Source organism: Artibeus jamaicensis, unplaced genomic scaffold, assembly GCF_021234435.1.
Source record: "Artibeus jamaicensis isolate MK-2021 breed Jamaican fruit bat unplaced genomic scaffold, CSHL_Jam_final scaffold_1964, whole genome shotgun sequence".
NCBI lineage: Eukaryota > Metazoa > Chordata > Mammalia > Chiroptera > Phyllostomidae > Artibeus > Artibeus jamaicensis.
The window spans coordinates 32157017-32176913 of NW_026522030.1; the positions used below are offsets into that span (position 1 = coordinate 32157017).

At 39.7% G+C, this 19897-nt stretch overlaps 1 protein-coding gene across 1 annotated transcript in view; it reads left to right on the forward strand.

The window, feature by feature from the left end:
- PRUNE2 (prune homolog 2 with BCH domain) overlaps positions 1-16674 on the forward strand; it is a 244680-nt gene extending 228006 nt beyond the window's left edge. The window contains exons 16-20 of the mRNA XM_053656368.1: positions 626-724; positions 3971-4006; positions 4542-4580; positions 8711-8758; positions 13279-16674. Of these exons, the coding sequence (XP_053512343.1) occupies positions 626-724; positions 3971-4006; positions 4542-4580; positions 8711-8758; positions 13279-13309 (253 nt within the window). The 3' untranslated portion in view covers positions 13310-16674. The remainder of the gene's footprint in view (positions 1-625; positions 725-3970; positions 4007-4541; positions 4581-8710; positions 8759-13278) is intronic.
- The last annotated feature ends 3223 nt before the right edge of the window (positions 16675-19897 follow it).

Consider the following 19897-nt stretch of genomic DNA (forward strand, 5'->3'; position numbering starts at 1 on the left):
TTTTGAACTTTGGTTCATCTGGAATGAATTCTGAGACTAAAATTTTACCAAAAAAGTTTTTCAAATATTAAAATAAAACTAAAACTAAAAAAAGAAAAAGAGGAAAATGAGTTTATATATACCTTTAAAATATATCAACATTGGTAGATTCTGAAAGAACTAATGACGAGATTTTCATTTGTTGAAAACAAACGAGCAAACAAGAGCAAACACACCAGAACCCAGTGGCAGTGCAGAGAGGCGGGAACCATGGGAGGTCACGTGCTGTGTGGCCGAGAGTGCGGACTCTGCAGTCAAACCACACAGGTCTAAAGTCAGGCTTTGCCACTTACTGATGGTAAGTACTAAGTTCCCTGTGTCTCGGTTTCCTTATTTTTAAAAAGAGAATAATAGCAGTATCTACCACACTAGACTATACTAAGAAATAAATGAGTTAATATATATAAACCACTTAAAATGGTCTCTTGCACATAGTAACTACTCAAATAATGTAGCCATTCTTCTTGGTGTAAGTACTGGGGCAAGGTGTTAAACACAATATAATCAGGATTTTCAAGAAGAGGCAGTGGCCCTGAGAGGGATGAAGGAGCAACTACTCATGTATTTTTCTTCTTCTTTTTTTTAGTTCAAAATTCAGCAGTAAAATTAAATATGTCAGCAGCTTATCAGAGCTCAGTGGACTGATCCCAATGGACTGCATCCAGATTCCAGAGAGCATCATCAAGTAAGTCCTGATGCTGTCCAAGATTTGGTAAGAAATATTGCATGTTTTGGAAAGGAGATTGGAACACAATTCATTCCTCAAATAATGGGGGAATGTCATTATGTCATGTTTACGATAAATATTAAATATTCTTCAAACTTGTATATATTTTTCTTAGAACCCAAGGTCACTATTCTGTACTTTTAGACCCTCTTTCACTTAATTTTCTTCTAGAATGATTGATTATTGCTCATTTTCACTTTGCATTTTACTGCCATTTTGAAGAAAGCATAAATCCAACATAAATCAGCCCGTCCATTGCCGTGTGTTCCACTCCACAGACACATCAGGGTGTGAGCATAGCTTGGGTTTCTTCATCACCTTGTATAAAGTTATTTGTTTGCATGACCCTAGGAAAAGAGAAAAAAAATGCCCTAGGACCCTCTCTGCTTTCTTCTGAATTCTTTTTCTTCACCCTTCCCTTCAGGTGAAAAATAAAGCTCAGTGGTAAGTGGCACAGTTAGGAACATTTCCTTATGGCATTGATGCCAAAGATTGCAGGATTATCCTACAAAGTAAGAGTATAAATTAGCTAAACAACCAGTTGGAGCTGCAAGTTAAAAATGGGACACAGGAGAGTGAAGTCTCCCATTTGTTTCATGTTGCAAGGAGCCATCGCTTTCTGTGGGTCATATTTTCCTTTCACTGTACCCGATTCACTGGTTTTTTACTTGAATAGAATAGATAGGAAGGTTACCATCAGCTCAAAGAAAACAGACAAGGATACCCCATCTTCCTCCAGAAGATGGATAAGAAAGTGGGCCTTCCAGTCTGGGCACCCCTAGAAAAAAAAAGAGTTCTCACTTAAAAAATAAAATCAAATTAAAGTGCAGAAACTGGAAAGAGAAAGAGTTCTCATTTAGTGTTTATTTATGCTATGTGGGGCATGCCGATATTCTCTTTATATCATTTACAGGAATAGGAAGGTAACTTAGAACAGAGAAACTGGTTATACAAAGTATAAGTAGGAACAAGAAAAGATGGAACTAGAATTCGATCTGATCAGGCTGACACCCAGATTCCCATGCCCTTTCTACTAGTTCCCTTTGCCAAGTAAAGTCAAAGCTCAGGAGTAGGTGCATTTGATTTTCCCGCTTCCCGCTATTAGACATCAACCCAGGACACTGATTGAGCTTACAGTGGCCAATCGGCTCAGCTGAGTCAGGCTGAGTGTTCATTAGATCATGGCAATGGCTTTAATCCTCTTCAGCTTCTCAGGGTTCTCACAACCAGCACACCTCAAAGCTCTAGTCTGCTGCTTCAAAAAGGTGCACCCCATCTCAAAAATCTACTCCTACTCTTTGAATAAAAAATGTCCTAGAGCACCCACTTCCTGTAATACTGTCTCCATTTGCCAAAGATGACAAAGACATTCTCTTTACAAGTGGGAATGAGCATTGTCCACACTTTAGATCAGCGATTTTCGACGGGTGTGCCACAGGAATTTTTAAAACATGCAACACCTACTTAATTAGGGGCACTGACCTCTTTTCCCTTAGACTGTCAAATAAAAAAAAATGACAACAGTCAACACAACAATAGCTGTCTTGTGTGAATGAATCAAAAGTATACCTATTTGTTGTTAGATCAGCAAAAAATATATTTATTGGTGTGCTACAGAATTTTGGTAATTAGCTTGTGTGTGCCATGATATGAATAAGGTTGAAAATCACTGCTCTAGGTAAATATGGTAATATTTCCATGGTGTGGCTGTTGGAAGAGAAGAGAATGGGCTTTGGAAGCTTAGCATCAGATATGAAACTTCCTGACTGCCTCTCAGTATCTCGGAAACTTCAGGCAACTAACTAAAACTCCAAGTCTTAGCTTCAGCCTCAGTATACTGCAGAAGGAAGGCACAGTTCATGGAATGGTCCTGAGGACTGAATGAAAACAAAGTACGAAATGCATTCAGAAAGACACCTGGCACCAAGTTGGCAGTTCAGAATATTATTTATTATAATTATGTTGCTTGTAGAGGCTCACTATCATGTGGGAAAGTTGAATGCAAAAGTTTAACATACTCAGGGCACTTTATACTCATGTACACACTTCAGTTTTGAAGGGCCCCATTAAAATTTACTTCAGGAGGAAGGGTTCTCTTTGGAAAGATTTTCTTCTGGAGGAAGAAATGTATAACCTTGCATGCCCTCCTCATGTATCCATGTTATCTCCTGTCTTCTGTAACCCATCTCTGGTCATCCTTTCTGCCATTTTTGTTACTGGCCCTCATTTTCATGATATGCCATTTTCAAATGGGTACAAGCCACAGCTCCTTCCTATTACTGCGTAACATGCAGAGGATCTGATATCACCCAACCCCAACACCCGTATTCTGCTGGGATGGAGAAAAAGTTGCCCAGTCTGGGATCAGATTTATAGTCAGTGATTATAGTCAATTCTTGTTATTTGCTGCAGTGATGTTCTAGAATACCAAATAACAAATAGTAAACTGCTGTTCCTAAAGGAAATACAAGGTGAGGTTCCTTCGAGCCTCTGGTCACACATTTTGTCAACCAGTTAACGTATAACGTTGCTTAATGTGTTTGTGTTTAAAAATAATTTTTTGATATAAATTGTTGGTTCATTATTATTGATCTCATGGCCAACAACACCATAAATTGTGCCTAACAAAGGAATATCTAACAAACATATTCTCCACACAGAACACCACATCCTTCTTGTGCTTAGGATCACTATACAGCATGTTATCATTTTTGGGAAACCATTTTAAATGGGAAAATACCAACTAAAATTTTTAAAAAGCCATAAAATGTGCCACTTAATAGACCACACAAATGACACTTGTTTATAGCATGAGAGTTAAAACTAGAAGGCAGAGCCTCACCTTGTTCCACATGAGCTGGGAAAGTGTATGTCAGGTGACTCAAAATTTTTTGCCACTCTGTGAATATCTTCAAGTGATCGTGAACATACCACAGGTATTGATTTGGGGGTTACAAATAAAGTGTAGCAAGCAGGGAATTTGCAAACAGAATCTGCAAATAATGAGGATTGGCTTCCTGTAATTAGAAATTCTAAATCATTGATTATATCTAATATAAATCAGGTTTCTCCCAAAAGTCAATTGGGTCATTATCCGGGTAGGCTTTGTCTCTCATGTTCTGACTATTCTTTAAATCATTTACCTGTCATGTTTTTCATCTGTTGGCTCATTTCTCTCACTGCATCCATTTTTTATCTCGTAAGGTACGATGAAGAGAGATCTTATAAGAGAAGTGTGAGGTAAAATCTCCTGATCTGCAGTTCACGCTGGACCCTCTGTGTGTGTGCACCAGTGTCTTACTCGTGGGTGACCTCAACATGCTTCCAGAGCAAGAGGTCATTGTATCAGTCACTTGCGTCTACCATTCCTGTCTTTGTCTTGTGTGTTAAGCTGTTGAGGTCAACCTATGTTGCAACCCAAACCTACTAAACCAGATACATCCCCGACATGGCCCAGGCTGCAAGCTAACTTTCACTGTATTCAACAGACTGATGTGGATGTGTTCAGCTTTATTCAGCCAGCATGTTTTTTATCTCCTTGCAACTTTTATATTCACCTTTATGAAGGAATTGGCAAAGTAAACACACATAAACACTGGATGGGAGGAAATAACGCCATATTTAATTGAAGGAGTGCCCCTTGGTGCTCCAGAGACAGGTTTAAAAAACACATACATTCCACTTATGTTTGGCTCTGCTTTGCTGGGTGATGGTCTCACGCTCTGCTTGCTTTTTTTTGTTTTATTCTCTACGCTGATAATTTTTGCTCATGCAGACTGGATGAAGAACTGAGGGAAGCATCAGAAGCAGCTAAGTAAGACTTGTTTTTCATTCTGCAGCTGGTGTGATGTTGGCTTGCATTTCAGGCATGAGTTGGGAGAGCCTGCATGCCTGGTGTGGTACTTTTGCATCCTGATAATAACGCTGTACTTTAAAAGTTCCCTTTGCCCCAGGATAGATGCAATTTCAGTTATTTGTACTATGTCTATTTCCACCATGATCTTCGTTATCTTGAAGAATGCTTTTGTTAGTGTTGTTTAATTTTTTTTTAATGTACATACAGTTTTACACACCACAGTAAAAGAATGCATCACAGGCACACACACAGCATATGTATATAACACGGATTGTATAACAATCATCTGGTTGTTATGTTGAAGCATCAAAACCCCACTAGTGGAGACAAATGATCGCAAGTGGAAATTTGGAGTATTTTCGTTGGACCAATTTTTCTTAAACATCTTATTTAGTGACTTTGGAAATATTGCTTAACTAACAGCTTTTGAGCTATTTGGATAAAGAGGAAAACAATCATTGCTCACTAGGGTTAAAATATAATTTTCAAAAAGGCAAAATCACAACTTTAGTGCAAATATAAAATGAATTCATGCCAGTGGTTTTATTCAACTGTTTACCTAATGAAGGAAGCAATAAGTAATTAAAACTAGTTCAAAGAGCATTTGTGAAGCTAGATGTCAATGGGCCATTTATAGAGGAATGTTAGGCTAAGATCATTGGTTTAGATACAAAACTGATTAATGTTCAACAGGGGAATAAACCACCTTAGGTTATCCTTATGTGCTGGGCAAAAATTATTGCACTTCTGCTCAGCAGAAACCTAAAGTTAACCTCTGGCCCCACAGAGTTGTAAAGCAGCCCACCAGCTGAGAGTTGACTCAGCACTGCTTTGAAAGAACATCCAGTGATTTCCTTTTTTTAATTTCCAAGTTACAAATAACTTTTCTGACACTATATACTACATGGAGACAAGTACTATTCAGAATGTTTGCTGAATTGAGCTTTTTCTCCATTTCAATGTTGCTTACACTGTTAATTTTTATGACCAGTTCCCATTTTAATAGATATCAGAAAAGCAAAAAGTCTGGACAGTGTGCAAACAGCTAAAAATTCTGAAGAAAATAAGGTCTTCATTAGTGAAGTTTTTCTGCAAAGGTGAAATGGCAACTCCTCATGAAAACAGTCCATTTAGAGTTTTTCCCCCTATGGCCCATTTTTCTTGAAGGTAACCTGTAGAATTATTTGCCTATAGTGTGGATCTTTGGGGTTAAAAATTCAAGGAAAAGTTTTTGCTTTGGAAAATTTACCATTAGGTTGGTTTACTATCACAATATTCCTGTCTTGTAGTTTTCTTTTAAGATAACTGACACCCCCTTAGACTAGCAATACCCAAAATGATATAAATTTATACACTAACAAAATCTTCTTACCTCTAACTCAACTGTTAAAAACAAGAAGCTGCAGGGGGAAGACAAGCGGAATCAAGGAACCAAATGCTGGTGTCATGTAACCCTTCAGAGACTCATCAGTATTCAAATTGCATTATGTCAGGAGATTTCCCAGAGAGAGAAACAACAATCTCTTTTAAGATTCTTTCTTCTTAGAAATAACACATTTAGGACATTAAAAAGTTGTTTTCAAGACAAAAGTGGGGAGAGGTGACATCAATAATTTTCCAGCCAAACCCATTAGAAAGTCACATTGCCGTGTGTATTCATTAGCACCATGCAGCCTTGCCTCCTTCAATAGACCTTCTTCCCTTCAGTACTTTCACTCTTCCTGCATAGCTACCATAGAGAACAGCTATCATATTTGGTTTCATTGTATAGCTTTCTCTTTCTTTCTCTCAAACCCTTCATTTTGTTCTTCCCCCTACCCCCACACCACCCCCCAGGTTCTAAATGGTCTTGGGTGGCACTGAAAAGTCTTGATCTCGGTCCTAAAAGAAGCACCAGGCTTGTGCCCAGTACAGGGCAGATGCTCAGGAAATTTCTGCTACATAAATGGAAGAACGTGCACAAGATTAAGATCGTTGCTGTAGACCAGTCGTTCTCAAACTTCACTGTGCATCAGAGTAACCTGGAGCACTGGTCACACACCATGTCCTGAGCCTCGCCTGCAAGGCTTCTGATCTAGCAGGTCTGAGCAGCTGTATTCCTAACAAGCTCTGGGTGATGCTGGTACTGCTGGCCTCAGGACCACGCTGTGAGAGCTGCCTCCTTAAAATAGCTGGCTGAATAAAAATAATTAGATTTGTCTTAGGGAGGTCTATGCTCTGACTCCAGCTTTAGTCACTAAGCCACCTGTCCAAATTCTCCTCCAATTGACCCTTCTCCTTTTGATGGTGACATTACCTGTATGAGGAATTGAACATATGTGCACACTTGGAAATGTGTAAGGAGAAAGAATTTTACTCTGCTGACCACACTGATTATTGAAATGCCTCTGCGTCCTACCATTTGGGCACACTAACTACATCTTCTTTCAGCTTCTAAAGCAGCCCCCCAATCCTCAGACAGACTATATCTGATGATTTGGGGTTCAGAAAATACGATCACTGTAGATACAAGGTTAGATTGTAGAAGCCAGATAATCTAGGTTCTTTGTTATTGATGTATAGATGTACCCTGACCTTCCCCATGACCTTTATTAGAAAGCTTCAGGCTGGTTCTAACCAAAGGCAAACATATACCCTTTGGGGGAACAAAACCTACCTATCGTCTTGTCCGTTGCTTCGCTTTATTCCATGTTTTCAAACATTCACCCTCTCCCCTACACACATACCACTGCCGCCTCTAATTGACTTGCAGAAGGTGATTTCCTCAGTCTGCCTTATTTTTTTTCTTTAAAATGTTAGATCTGTACAGAAAAGGAAACGCTTTTCAGGTTAAATTGTATATAGGGAGCCATTATTATGTTGAAAATGGTGAAGAATCCCTCTGCTGCCTTTGGAGTGACAGTGTTCAGTGGGTGGCAAGTGGCTGTTGACTCTGGAAGGGGTGTGCAGAGTTAAAGACCAGAAAATCTGGGTTTGGAAGATAGCCCTTTCTTGATTCCAGTTCAGCTTTGCTAGGTTTTCTTAGCGCACTGTCAACACTAGCCTGACTGTCCTTGTCCAGTATATTTAGAATTGCTAAATATACTCTATAAAAATACCAGACCCTCGGAGACGAGGGCGGGGGGACGGGGATAAAGCCCTCTGCCCTTCTCAGCGAGGGGCAGTCTTCTGCCATTTAAAAAAAAACCCCAAAACCTAATGTTAATAACTATAGCTCATGCAAATACATATGTAAACTTATAAAATCCACATTACAAAAGGAATTCTCACATGTAAAAAGGATCACAGAATCCCTTTAACTGGTGTTTGTTTGCCAGCCATAAAAGACTTAACAGAGGAGGAAAAGTGAAAGTATTAATCAGAAATTAAAAGAGAGCAAATCTGAAGTTTGTTAACAAGGAATCTCACCAACATGGAATATCAAAAGCAACCGATATTACACCAAAAAAAGCATAAACACATTCACACACCACAACACAACTTCTATTTCATGCTTTTGTCTGAAATTTTTCTTTTCTGGACACATTCAGTTCTGGTTATGGTTAGGACTCACTTGTATTGCCGGACCCAGCTCAGCTCCACAGGAATCAGGGTCCTACTATTTTTCTGTGGCAACAGTGACCAGGAAAGCTGACACTGGCATTTTTCCTTGTCGTGTCTTGGAAAATCCTCATTCTCGTGAAAGTTAACTGTATTTATAGTAAATAACATTAGGCTGCTTGAGAGGGATTGTTCTTTGTATATAAAATATTACACTATTTGAGTTATAGGTAAACATTTGCAAGATGTTTCTGGAATAAGATAGATGGAAAGCATCAGAGACAATGTGACAAGGTCAGAAGGGCCACCGGAGGTGGCTGGTGCTGCAGAGCTTCTTTTTGCATTTCCCAGTGATGGGCAATTACTGTATTTCCAAACTGATGGTAAAAGGATCACAGCTTAATCTCACATCAACGCAGGTGTGGATTTGTTCAGTGTTAGCAACGGGACGGCATTACACAGTTGAAAATACCCAAATCTATTGCGCTTACAATGTGGTAACAGTGGAGAAGATGTTCACTGCTTCCTGTTTTTTTCCATGCACTCAGAACTAGCTGCCTTTACAATGATCCAGAACTGACTTCTATGGAGAAAGAGTAAGAATTCACCGTCATAACAGCTATGTGGTTTCCTGCAGTATTGTATGGCTCAGCTCTGAGAGAAAGAGTTGTATTGAGGATTGGGTAAACCTCGTTCAGATGTTCAGCTTTTATGTTCTTTGTTCCTGAAATTAGAAACTTCCAATGAACTGTGCCAGCTTAACACTGTCTCACTGATCACCCTTAAATTCCTCACAGACAACTGTGTTTTCACTTGGCATTCTATTCTTCCAATCCAAATATTAGCAGAAAATTAATTTAGAACCAGACACCAGAACATGTGGGCAAGAGGAATGCAAGTCTGCTTTCTGAATTAACATCATCTCTTTTAATTAGTGAAAGTTGGGACTTCCGTTTGAACGTAATGGATGGATAGGACAGAAACATCCGTAATGGATGTTTTGTTTTGAAAATTCCAAGAAGCAGTTGAGTCTGGATGGGGCTGGAGGAAAGATCTAGTCCATCTAGTCCCATCCTGTGAGAGACAGAAATCAAACACGTACTGAGTTCTTACCCTACGTCAGGCTCTGTAAAGACGTCACACGTACTAACTGATTTTTATTCTCAGGATGAATGTACCCCTTTGGGGTACATTTCATATGTAAGGAAAGAGCAGCATAGAGAGATTGTCTGACCAGCCTAGCGTTTCACAGTTGTAAAAATGGCCCAGAGCTGGGGTATGAGTGTGGAGTGCAGTCCCAGTGACAGCAGTTCTGCAATCAGAGGGAGGTGCTCTGAGTGCGGGAATGTGCAACCTCTGGTCTAATGAAAGGCTAGAGAGGACAAAATTAGGCGCCCAAGAAAAGAGTGCGCCATTGGCCAAGTCAGTGTCAGGGAATAAACTGTGGTTACCAGGGTGCTTGCAGAGAGAACCTGGCCACCTGGTTAGAGCGCCTAACCTGGTTTGTCTGAGTCGTGGAGAATTTCACATTGCCCTTCTTTCCAGGAATCCAGAAGGAGGGGCAAACATCGGATATAAATGTGTCAGCTATTGTTACAGTTTGTTCTCTGTAGCCCTCCTTTCCTTCGAGGTCAGCAGGGAAGTTGGAAAATCACAGTGCAATATCTCTGCAGTTGCCATGGTGACCTTACAGTTTAAAGAAGTTTATGCACAAAAACTCCAGAGAAAAGGTCCCAACTCAAAAGTGCACAAAGAACAAAGGCTGTCAGAGTACCTTTGAAATCAGATAATTTTCTTTCCGAAGGTTATACTTGTCCCACCGCTTTCAGATGAAGCCAGTTGCTTCAAGGAAATTATCACACAGAAATTCTGCAAAGCAAAACTCCCTAGGTCCCTTAGTCCACCATCATTCTTTTTGCAAATCTTTCCTTTCTCAGCAAAACAGCGCCCCCTAGAGCAGAGTCCTGCACCCACAGTCAATGAGCTGTGTGGCCTATGGCTGCCACATCTGCAGGCTTACCCATTCCTTTGTCTACCTTGTCTGTTTTGTTCCTCATTTGTATACAGGCCCCTTCGGGTTGGGGAGAGAGCCTAGCACTGCTTCTTGTTGGGGTTTGTTCCAGGGCTGGACATGGGGGGTGGAATGGCTGCTGCAAATGGAAGTGAGAAGTTACTTCCCACTTCTTAGAACATATCCTCCATACTTCCCCTTTTTCACCCCTTTCCTGCCCAAGCCTTACCCAGCACATGATCCCGGTGCAGATGATGAGATCCGGGATGAGGGGCAAGAATGGCTAAGAATTTTTTCTACTGATTTCCAGCCCTGGATATCAGCCTTTCTTGAGTATTAGGATAAGGGGCTTTATTTTCCTTTTGGTTCCTGTGTGGGAGCATTTTACGCCTTCTTGTATTAAATGGTTAAACTGCAGAATGGGCAAAGGCTCTTCTGAGAAGCTCGATGAGACCACAAATAAAACAAAATGTGTCCTGATTCTGCAGTGGCCTCTCATTTTCCCAGAGAGCGAAGGGAAGGTTATGCCTATCTTCCCCCTCTTCCTACCTAAAACACAGAGTTTTTATTCATTATTAAACAATATTATCAAACAGGTTGTAAGGAACCTCACTAAACATGTTAGAAGCCAAAGTAGCCTATAGTAAAATTGTCATAAGATTGCTAGTCTCCCTGGAAACTTGGTTATACCAAGCCGACTCGCCAAAGGTCAGGAATACTCTTTTCATATTTCAGTTCTGATTAAAAGGACATTTTTTTTCCTAAAAAGCATACCATTTCTCAAAGTAGCCCTAGGTACTTTCCTCCCTCACTTTTAGGTTTGATTTAATTTATTCAGACGTGTCCTAAAACTTGCAACATGACTTTTTATGTTTCTCCGTACAAAAAAAACATATGTGATTGTGTTTGGGGACACTTAAATCAGTAGCGTTGTTGGTTGCTTCATTAGCTCCACAAGAAAACGGTTGTCTCAAAGGTTACCCTTCAGTGTGGTTTCCTGTATTTACTTAAAAATCATTCCCTTTTGACTGTCTCTTGCTTCTTTTATAAATTGGGGAAATTGGTCTCAATGTTTCAGTTTTTTGTTTATCCAACGCTGAAGGGATAAATTAAACCCTAGAAGGTTTACAAAAAAGTCAGTATGAAAAATTAGGTGTTTGAAAGGGGGCATCATAGAGTGTGGTGTTTGGGCTTTTTTCTTTTTTAGATTTTTATCTGGGGTCTAGATGGTGAAACAAAGTGCACTTTAAACTTTCCAAGATGACGTCAAATATTCTGACCCACAGCCACACTCTACAGACAGTGTGTGCCCCGAATTTTGGTTTAATACATATTTTCTTGGTCTGTGAGAGGAACGGAACCATCACTATGTAAGAAAGAATAAAATTCCAGTCATCAAATCCAAGTCACTACAGGCTTCTGGGAGTAACTGCAGCTGGGAAGCATTAGCTTAGAAGCAAAAACAAGATCTAGATTAAAAAACATGGAGGCCCTGTTTTTTAAAAGACATAGAAAGATGTAGGGGTCATGGATAAAAAGAGGTCAGCTACGTGGTAAAACTCTCTAGATAAGAAAACAAGTCAGGTCCTTGAGGGCGTAAAAAAGAGATCAATATCCATGATCACCTGACCTTTCCTGGCAGTTAACATACCCAGGTCTGAAAAGACACAAGATTATGATTAATTAAGCCAACAGATGATTTTCCTGTTTCAAAGACACCAAGCTACCACTACTATTCTCTACTACTAGTACTACTACTACTACTAATGGACATTTACTATGTTCTCTATATACAATTGAAAACACTTTACACTTAATCCTTAAGCAAGCTATGAGAGAGATGACTGTTCTATTCTACCGATACAGACATGGAAACTTAGAGAAGGTAGGTAACTGGGCCAAGGCCCCAGAGCTAATAAGGGATGGGTTTGCTGAGGGTGTTTCCAAGGAAAGACATTTTACTACTGTAAACCAGACGAGCAAGCAGCGTGGGCTACTGATGGCTTTATTGGCAAAGCTACAACAATGAGCACTGCTCAGCAACTGCGTGTTCCATCAGGAAAGTAACCTTTGCACTCTGCCTCTGGAAAGCAAATCCAAGGGAAATCTGCAGATACTTCCCAATTGCCCTTTTCAACAAATGCAGTTTTTCTTTTTTCATGGCTACGCTGCCTCCTCTGAGTGTTCAATGAATGTAGTTCTCTTCTCTGGTAGATATCAGGAAGTCGTGATGTGTTCGCTAAAAGGCAAAAGAGGGACGCAAGTGGCCCAAGGACATTTTAGACTTACTACCTAGATATTGGGAACTCACTAGACATTCTTGAAAACAAGATCTTTTTAGGTTATAAGAATTCATCTCACCCTGGCTGGTGTAGCTCAGTGGATTGAGAGTGGGCCTGGGAACCAGAGGATCATAGTTCAATTCCCAGTCAGGGCACATGCCTGGGTTGCAGGCCAGCTCCCAGCAGGAGACCTACGAGAAGCAACCATACATTGATATTTCTCTCCCTCTCTCCTTCCCTTCCTCTCTAAAGATAAATAAATAAAATCTTAAAAAAAAAATAATTCATCTCATTAAAGTAGGCTAAATCCTTTCAGGAAAATCCTTTGGTAATAGAAAATTTGGGGTTTTTTGTTTGATTCTTTCTTTGTTTTGCCACTATTGTTTCATTGTTCATACTTTCTTACTATTTAGCACTAATTGGACATTACTTCAGGCAGATCATTTTTTCACTCCAGAAGGAAAGGTCGTTCACTAAAAATTGGTAAATCCTTTATTTCCAAGAAGCAATAATATTCTTTATAGTAATCTACTTAAGGAACAAGGCTTAACACAGTCTTTTGCCTCCTTAGATCATTTTAAAAGGCGTAAAATGCTTCCAGAAACAGTTTTGTAAAAATAAACAGATTCTGTATTTTAGAGGAAGCCTTGCCAAGTAGGGGAAGATTGTGTTTCACCAAAATTTCCTAGTATAAGAAACTTGCACGATTTATGTTCAGTAAGTCCTTTGAGAGAAAAAAAAGTAAACATATACCACCCCCAGTCATTACTGAATGTTTCTTACTCATTTTCTCGTTTTTTTCCCTTCCTTTTCTTCCTTCAAGTATTGACCTGAAACTGAAAGAAAAGCCCTAAGTGTTCGTGGCTGGGAGAAGAGGATGCTTTTCTGCTCCATGGTTCTGTTGAAACCTGTCTGCCTGAAAGAGACAGGGCTGCTCGTACTTTTTTCCACTTTGCACTACCTGGTGCCACTCTAAATTTCTAAGGGGGAAAGCAGTAAGGGAATCTGTTTACTCTGAACGTATTTTATGAAGTGGTGTGTATTTTCCTATTTTGCCAATTATGTGCCTCAAAGATTTTAGTTGAACCTTAGCAAGAAAGTAGGACCTTCCATTTCCATATTTTGTTACCCTTTGGTGCAGTGGTATTTTGTCTCTTAGACTGATATTGATCAATAAGATAACTTCGATTGGCTATTAATTATAAGTGGAATTGCTTCCATAGATTAGCTGGGACTCTCCCTGGTGATCATTGTAGGTTTAACATACACAAGGCTCATCTCTCCCTGGAAAACTTGTCCCCATGTCAGCCCACTTTTAAAATCCTAAACTTGCTTAACACAGCCATACACCAGACACAAGTTAAACCATCATCAGCTAAGTGCCCACTTGGTTTCTGTCCATGGGAATGAATGGTCTCTAACTTCTAAAAGGAAAGCCAGGCTTTCTAGTTCACAGCTATTTTATTTTAGTAAACAAATTGGGCATCATGTCTGTGAATTGCTGTATTTTGCTGTGTATAATGTACACCACGTTTTTGGCCCAAACTTTCAGGAAAAAAGTCTTTTGTTTTAATTTTTTTAAATTCAATTATTTATTTATATTTAGATACTTGCATTTTATATTATAAAGGAATTTTAGCATTTATTTTGAACATATTATGGTACAAGAAATTTTATTTAATGAATAATTACAAAACACAAGAAAAGATATAATACATTTCATGTGTAATGCATATCCTTTTTTTTCCCCTCAAAAATTTTGGCAACAAAGTACGCATTATACTTAGCAAAACACAGTAGTTTCTTTTTAAAAAATCATTTCTCCCACAAATATTGAAGACCTCTATTTTGAGAAACTTTAGGATCTTCATCCATATTTTTGGTAGCTGTGCTTCAGATCATAAACTTAATTCAAGATGTTTTACTTTAAGTGCCAAGGACTCGAGGGTAAGGTGACCCACTTAAAAATTATTTGGTAACAATCACTTACCTGAATTTCTCTCTCACATGCCTTATAAAAAGTAATCTGCTTTAAAACACTCTAATCTGATCACAGGTTTAAAATTAAATATGAGTATGTACTATCATTTGCAAAATATCCCTTTGCGATTTTCACATGCCCTTTGAAACACCAACGTGGTTTCAACTCTGTGGGCCTCTAGCAGAGGGGATGGCAAACCACAGCCAAGTGTAGCCCCGCCTCCTTTCATCTGGCCTGGTGAGGACTGCTTTCCTCCCTTTGGATTGAAAAAATTGTTTTTAATATTTCATGACACATGAAAATCATTCAACGTTCATTGTTCATTAATAAAGTTTTACTAAAACACAGCCACAAAAATTATTTATAAACTTTCTGTGGCCACTTTCCTACTATAACAGAGTTGAGTAGTTGCCACAGACCATGTGGCCTACACAGCTGCAAACATTACAATCTTCATAGAAAAGGGTGCTGAGCCCTGCTCTGGCACACACATCCTTTGCCTCACTTTCCTGTGTCTGTGTAGATAGTCATTTCTCTAACAGAATGCACATGTTAAGTCTGCAAACTAATTTAGTCTTCAAAAATAAAGTTAGGCAGAAAAATGCATGGCCTGACGAAAAAGATGGCATTTCCATGACCCCCAGGGAAGCCTGCCATCGAGGTTTTTGGCTGTTGACAGGCGTGGTTGAAATCCTGACCTTACTCTGGGTACTATTGTTGGTCTCTACTATCTCCTATTACTAATTAGGTAGCAAAAATAAAGTGGAAAGTGGGTGGGAACTACATCCAGGAGAGCTTTCCATAGTACTCTGAGCATAAGCTTTGAAATGCTCTGAAGTAGACATACAGGTGACTGCATTTCACTGACCTCATTTGCTTCATGTTGGTCTCCCACCCGCCTTCCGGACAGGCCTTGTACACACGGGCCGGCTCTCTCTCCTCCATCAGCCATAGTTATCTATGTTCCCTCTTGGTCCCTTTCAGCTGAGCATCACTGAGCTGTGTTCTTTTGGGTGTTCTGCCTCATAACATCTGGTTTGTCTAATAGAAAAGCCCTAGAGCATGCCTTCTCTCACAGCCCAGCTCCACCTTTGGAAGCCCATCTTAGTGCTGACCTAAGTATGGTGACCCAATATTCCGGTTTGTTCACCCATTGACTGCTGTTGCCCTGACATAACTATTAATGATGCTTCCTGCTGCTCGGTCGTGTCCCATTTTGGAAGATGAATTACACAGTCCCCACAGCCACAGGAAGTAACGAAGAATCCAGTGTTCAGCTTAATGGTGAAGCCCGAGGACATAGAGCTGTTGATAGAGGGCTTTTGTTAAATTCAGTCAGACATGCAACATGCTCACCATTCACATTTTCTTTGAACTTGTCCAGACTTGGCATGGAAGACTACTCATGTGGGATTCTGTCTGAAGCTTAACCTTCCTACATGGAAATTACAATCACCTTTCCCAATCAATGATTTTATTTGGGCTGTCCTATGGGCTGTAGAACCACTCTGATAGTTAGGCATTTGCTATTTTATTATCTAAAAAGGCAAATTAATTTAATTGCATGTGCTAGAGAAAAGCCACCAGGTAAATTCAATCCAAATAAATAGAATCCTAGAAAACTCCTGGAAAAATAATCCCTAAGCAGATAGGTAGGCAGATAGAAACTCTCACACCATCAGCTGTCTAAGTCTTGCATTCTGAGCATTCTTGCTTTGGTTCTGACTTCTGAGAACTGTTTTGCACTTTTTCTGTAGATTTGTAGTTAAGGGAACCAAAGGGTTATTGGGGCAAAAGTGTTGTTTTTCCATAGTGGCAACAGCTCTTTGCTTAGCTCCTTGATTAAGAGAAAGAACAAAAACTCTGCCCAGAAGATATGGTCAAGGAGTGAGGGCAATAGCTGAGTGTGGAAGAAAATCCTGAAGTTCCTATTGAAGCCATACAATGTTTTATGGGGTTATCTTCTAAGACATACTCCAAGATGTGTGAGGAAGTCACTACTTTAAGCCTTTGTGTTACTAAGATCTCATTTATGGTACTATGTCTGCAACACTCATCTAAATCGCAAAGCCTCAGTAGTTTGCTCCCTTAGACACATTTATGTGTGCACAGATTAATCTTTTATATGTTTAAAGATTTTCTACCATCTGTTGAATTATCAGAGTAAAGTATCTATTAGATTTTGGGTAAATAAAGAAATAAATTATTCTTAAATAGTGTGGTTTAATATAAAAATATGTAGCAACACTATATATATATATATATAGTATCTGTATAATTACAAAATAAAAATCAATTCCACAAGTGGCTTTCTCTTCTTTGACTCAGTGAGAATCTTTCTCAAGCTTCACTTTGCGGCTACCTTATCTGGATACCATTGTAGGCTGTCACTTGGTACTTGAGGATAGTATAAATTTTGGTATTCTTATTACCCAAATTTTATTCTTTTTATTTTTGTCTTCTTTGCCTCAATGACAAGCTTTCAGAATGTGTGTTTACCCTCTGGATGAGCAATTTCTCACATTGGAAGTGTCTTCAGGTTTCATGGTTATTGGATTTTGTCAGCTCCTCTCTCTATTCCTTGCTTTTTTCATGGCATACATTTATTTTAAAATTAAAATACATTTTACATTTACAATGAAAATACATTTATATTAAGTAACATTTTATTTTTAGTGTTATTTTTTAACTTTTACAACCTTCAGGCAAAAGCATTCGGGAATTACCATTGTGGAGTTTTTTTAAACCAATCTGCTTCTGAGAACCTGGAGTAACCAAATGAGAAGTGGCTCTACAGAAAGTGAAACACTGCGTGTTCTCATGATCTAGGAATGAGTTCTGGTGAACTCACACTGTCCCAGTGAAGGGAAGATGGACAAGAGGAGTAATTACAGGCAAATGAAGGGTGTGATACTACAAGGTGGACTGTGACATTCATTCTGCTCCTTTATGTCACTGGGGTAATGGGAATTGGAGGCAGGCTGAGTGTCCAGCACTAGGAGAAAATATGTGTAAGATGTGGTAGATACACACTATGGTATATTACGCAGCTCTTAGAAGCGACAAATTATGCATTCATATGGAAACACCTAAATCACAGGGTAGAGTGGAAAAAGTAAGAAAGAACTCACTATTTTTGGCATAGTGCCATTTTTGTAACTGCTAATTCTGCACACATAATACTACATATTATATGAAACCCATCCATGTTTAAGGACTTTAGCACAGTCATTAGAGTGAGTGCAAGGGGTAAAGGTAGGAGCAGGAATTCAACATGAAGCTGGGAGACTAATTAAAGAACAAAATTTAAAAAATTATGGGCTCAAGTTAAAAGTAAATAAAACTACGATCCCTTAAACTGTCAGCCATAGATGCCAGAAGTTTCAGCCATAGATTATGGAAAAGCTGTGTGAGGACACTTTGGGTCCCCAGGGGGCTTTTCCTGATGACAGCCTCCCCTGGGTTGGCCACCTCCCTGGGCTGCAGCTGCCAGAAGCCTGCCTTGGGTTACATCACCCTGTGTAGTCATGGAGCTTTTAATTAAGTTGGTGCCTTTTGACGCATCAATCCTCACACAGCTGGGGACCATGTAGAGCAAAGAGATTGCTTTGTGAGGCCAAATTTCCTAGAGAGTTTCACTCACATTCACCCAAAATAACTCACTTTAGCCAGGCAAAATTATTAATATTTAATACATAACCTAATGATACTTATATAACAGACACTCATTAATAACTGTTATCTACTACCTCTCTAACCTTCCCCTAGTGAGAGACCTGTATCGCTGATACTTGATCATGTCACAAATACTTTTCCTAAGATTTGAGAACTGAAATTCCCGTTTCCCCCATATTTGCTGTCTATTGTAGTGCCACATAACAACTTACAGCTGATTCTCAGTATTCAAGGTAGTTGTGTCTTAGAAAGTCACTGAGAACACTGAATGAGTGAACACTGCACCATTGCTCCCAAAGGAAATACAGGGTCAGGTTCCTGCCAGCCTCTGGTCACATCATATCCATGAACTGATCAATACACAACTTTGCTTTATGTGTGTTTCTGTTCAAATACACCTTATCAAAAATATGTTGTTGATTCATTAGCATTGAATTCACAGCCAACAGCCTGAATATAACTCATGCCTGAGTGAAGTTTATCTAATATATATATTTTCTCCACAAAGCACATCACAGCCTTCTTGTGTTTTGGAACACTAGAAACACACTTCAGCGCTATGCTTGGGGATCATTTTAAACAGTGAAATCACCAACACAAATTTTAAAAACCACCACCACAACAACAAAACATGGCATTAAATGGGCCATGAAAAGGACACGTGTTTACAATATGAGAGTTGAATCAAGAAGGCAGAACTTTGACTTGTTCCACCTCATCCAGGAATGTGTGCATCAAGCAACTCAAAAGTTTTCACTGCTCTGTGCATGTCCATAGTGACCATGAAAGTGCAGTGAGTATTGGGCGTCACAAAGAAATGTTGGTGAGCAGGTGAATTTGCAAGTACGCAATCCTTGAATAACGAAGATGGACTGTGTCCCAGAACTCAGTGGTCTAAAACAACACACATTTATTCTCCAGTTGCTGAGGATTTGAAATCCAGAAATAACTTGGCTGGGTCCTCCACTTCAAGGTCTCTCACAGGCTGCAAGCAGTGTGGCCCCGAGTCTCCTGTAAGACTCCATCAAGGTTCAACTGGGACAGAATCTACTTCCAAGTTCCTTCACATATTTGTTGGCAACTTTGACAGGTCATTGGGCTGACGGCCTCGTTTCCCACCAGCTTTTAGATGGAGGCTGTCCTAGTTCTTTAACTCATGGGCCGGTCCAACGTGGCAGCTTGTTTTACTGAAACCAGCAAGACGAAGTCTGCTAGTACAATGGAAGTTCCAGTTTTAGGGTGACCTAGTCACAGAAGTGACATCCTGGCAAGTTTGCCATATTCTTTTGGTTAGAAATAAGTCACTAGATCCGGACTCAAGGGGAGAGGATCCCCCCAGGGTGTGAACACGAGGAGGTGGGGACCATTGGATGCCATTTGAGAAGTTGGCCTACTGTGTCCCCTAAGCCCTCTGCCAATCAATTCTTGTTTGACCTCTCACCTGAAAATGATGGTATTTCTCAATGTTTCCCCTCCTTTGCTTTTTCTGCCATTTCCCTTTGACTTCAACAACACATTTCTTCAGATCATTCAAGTCCTTACCTCAGTCCCAGCCTCCAAACCCTCACCGTCCCTTTTTCACTCATTCTCTCAGCCCCCTCCAATCTCAGGGAGCAAGGGGGATTAATTCTCTCCCTTCCCTGACCTGATGGCACCATTTCTTTACTGTCCCATTGTCACTGAAATCACACACATGGGCATTTAAATCCTGGTTCTGCTCACCAGCTATATTACTTTGAGCTAGTTACTTAACTTCTTTGAGCCTTAGTTTATCCATTTATTAAAT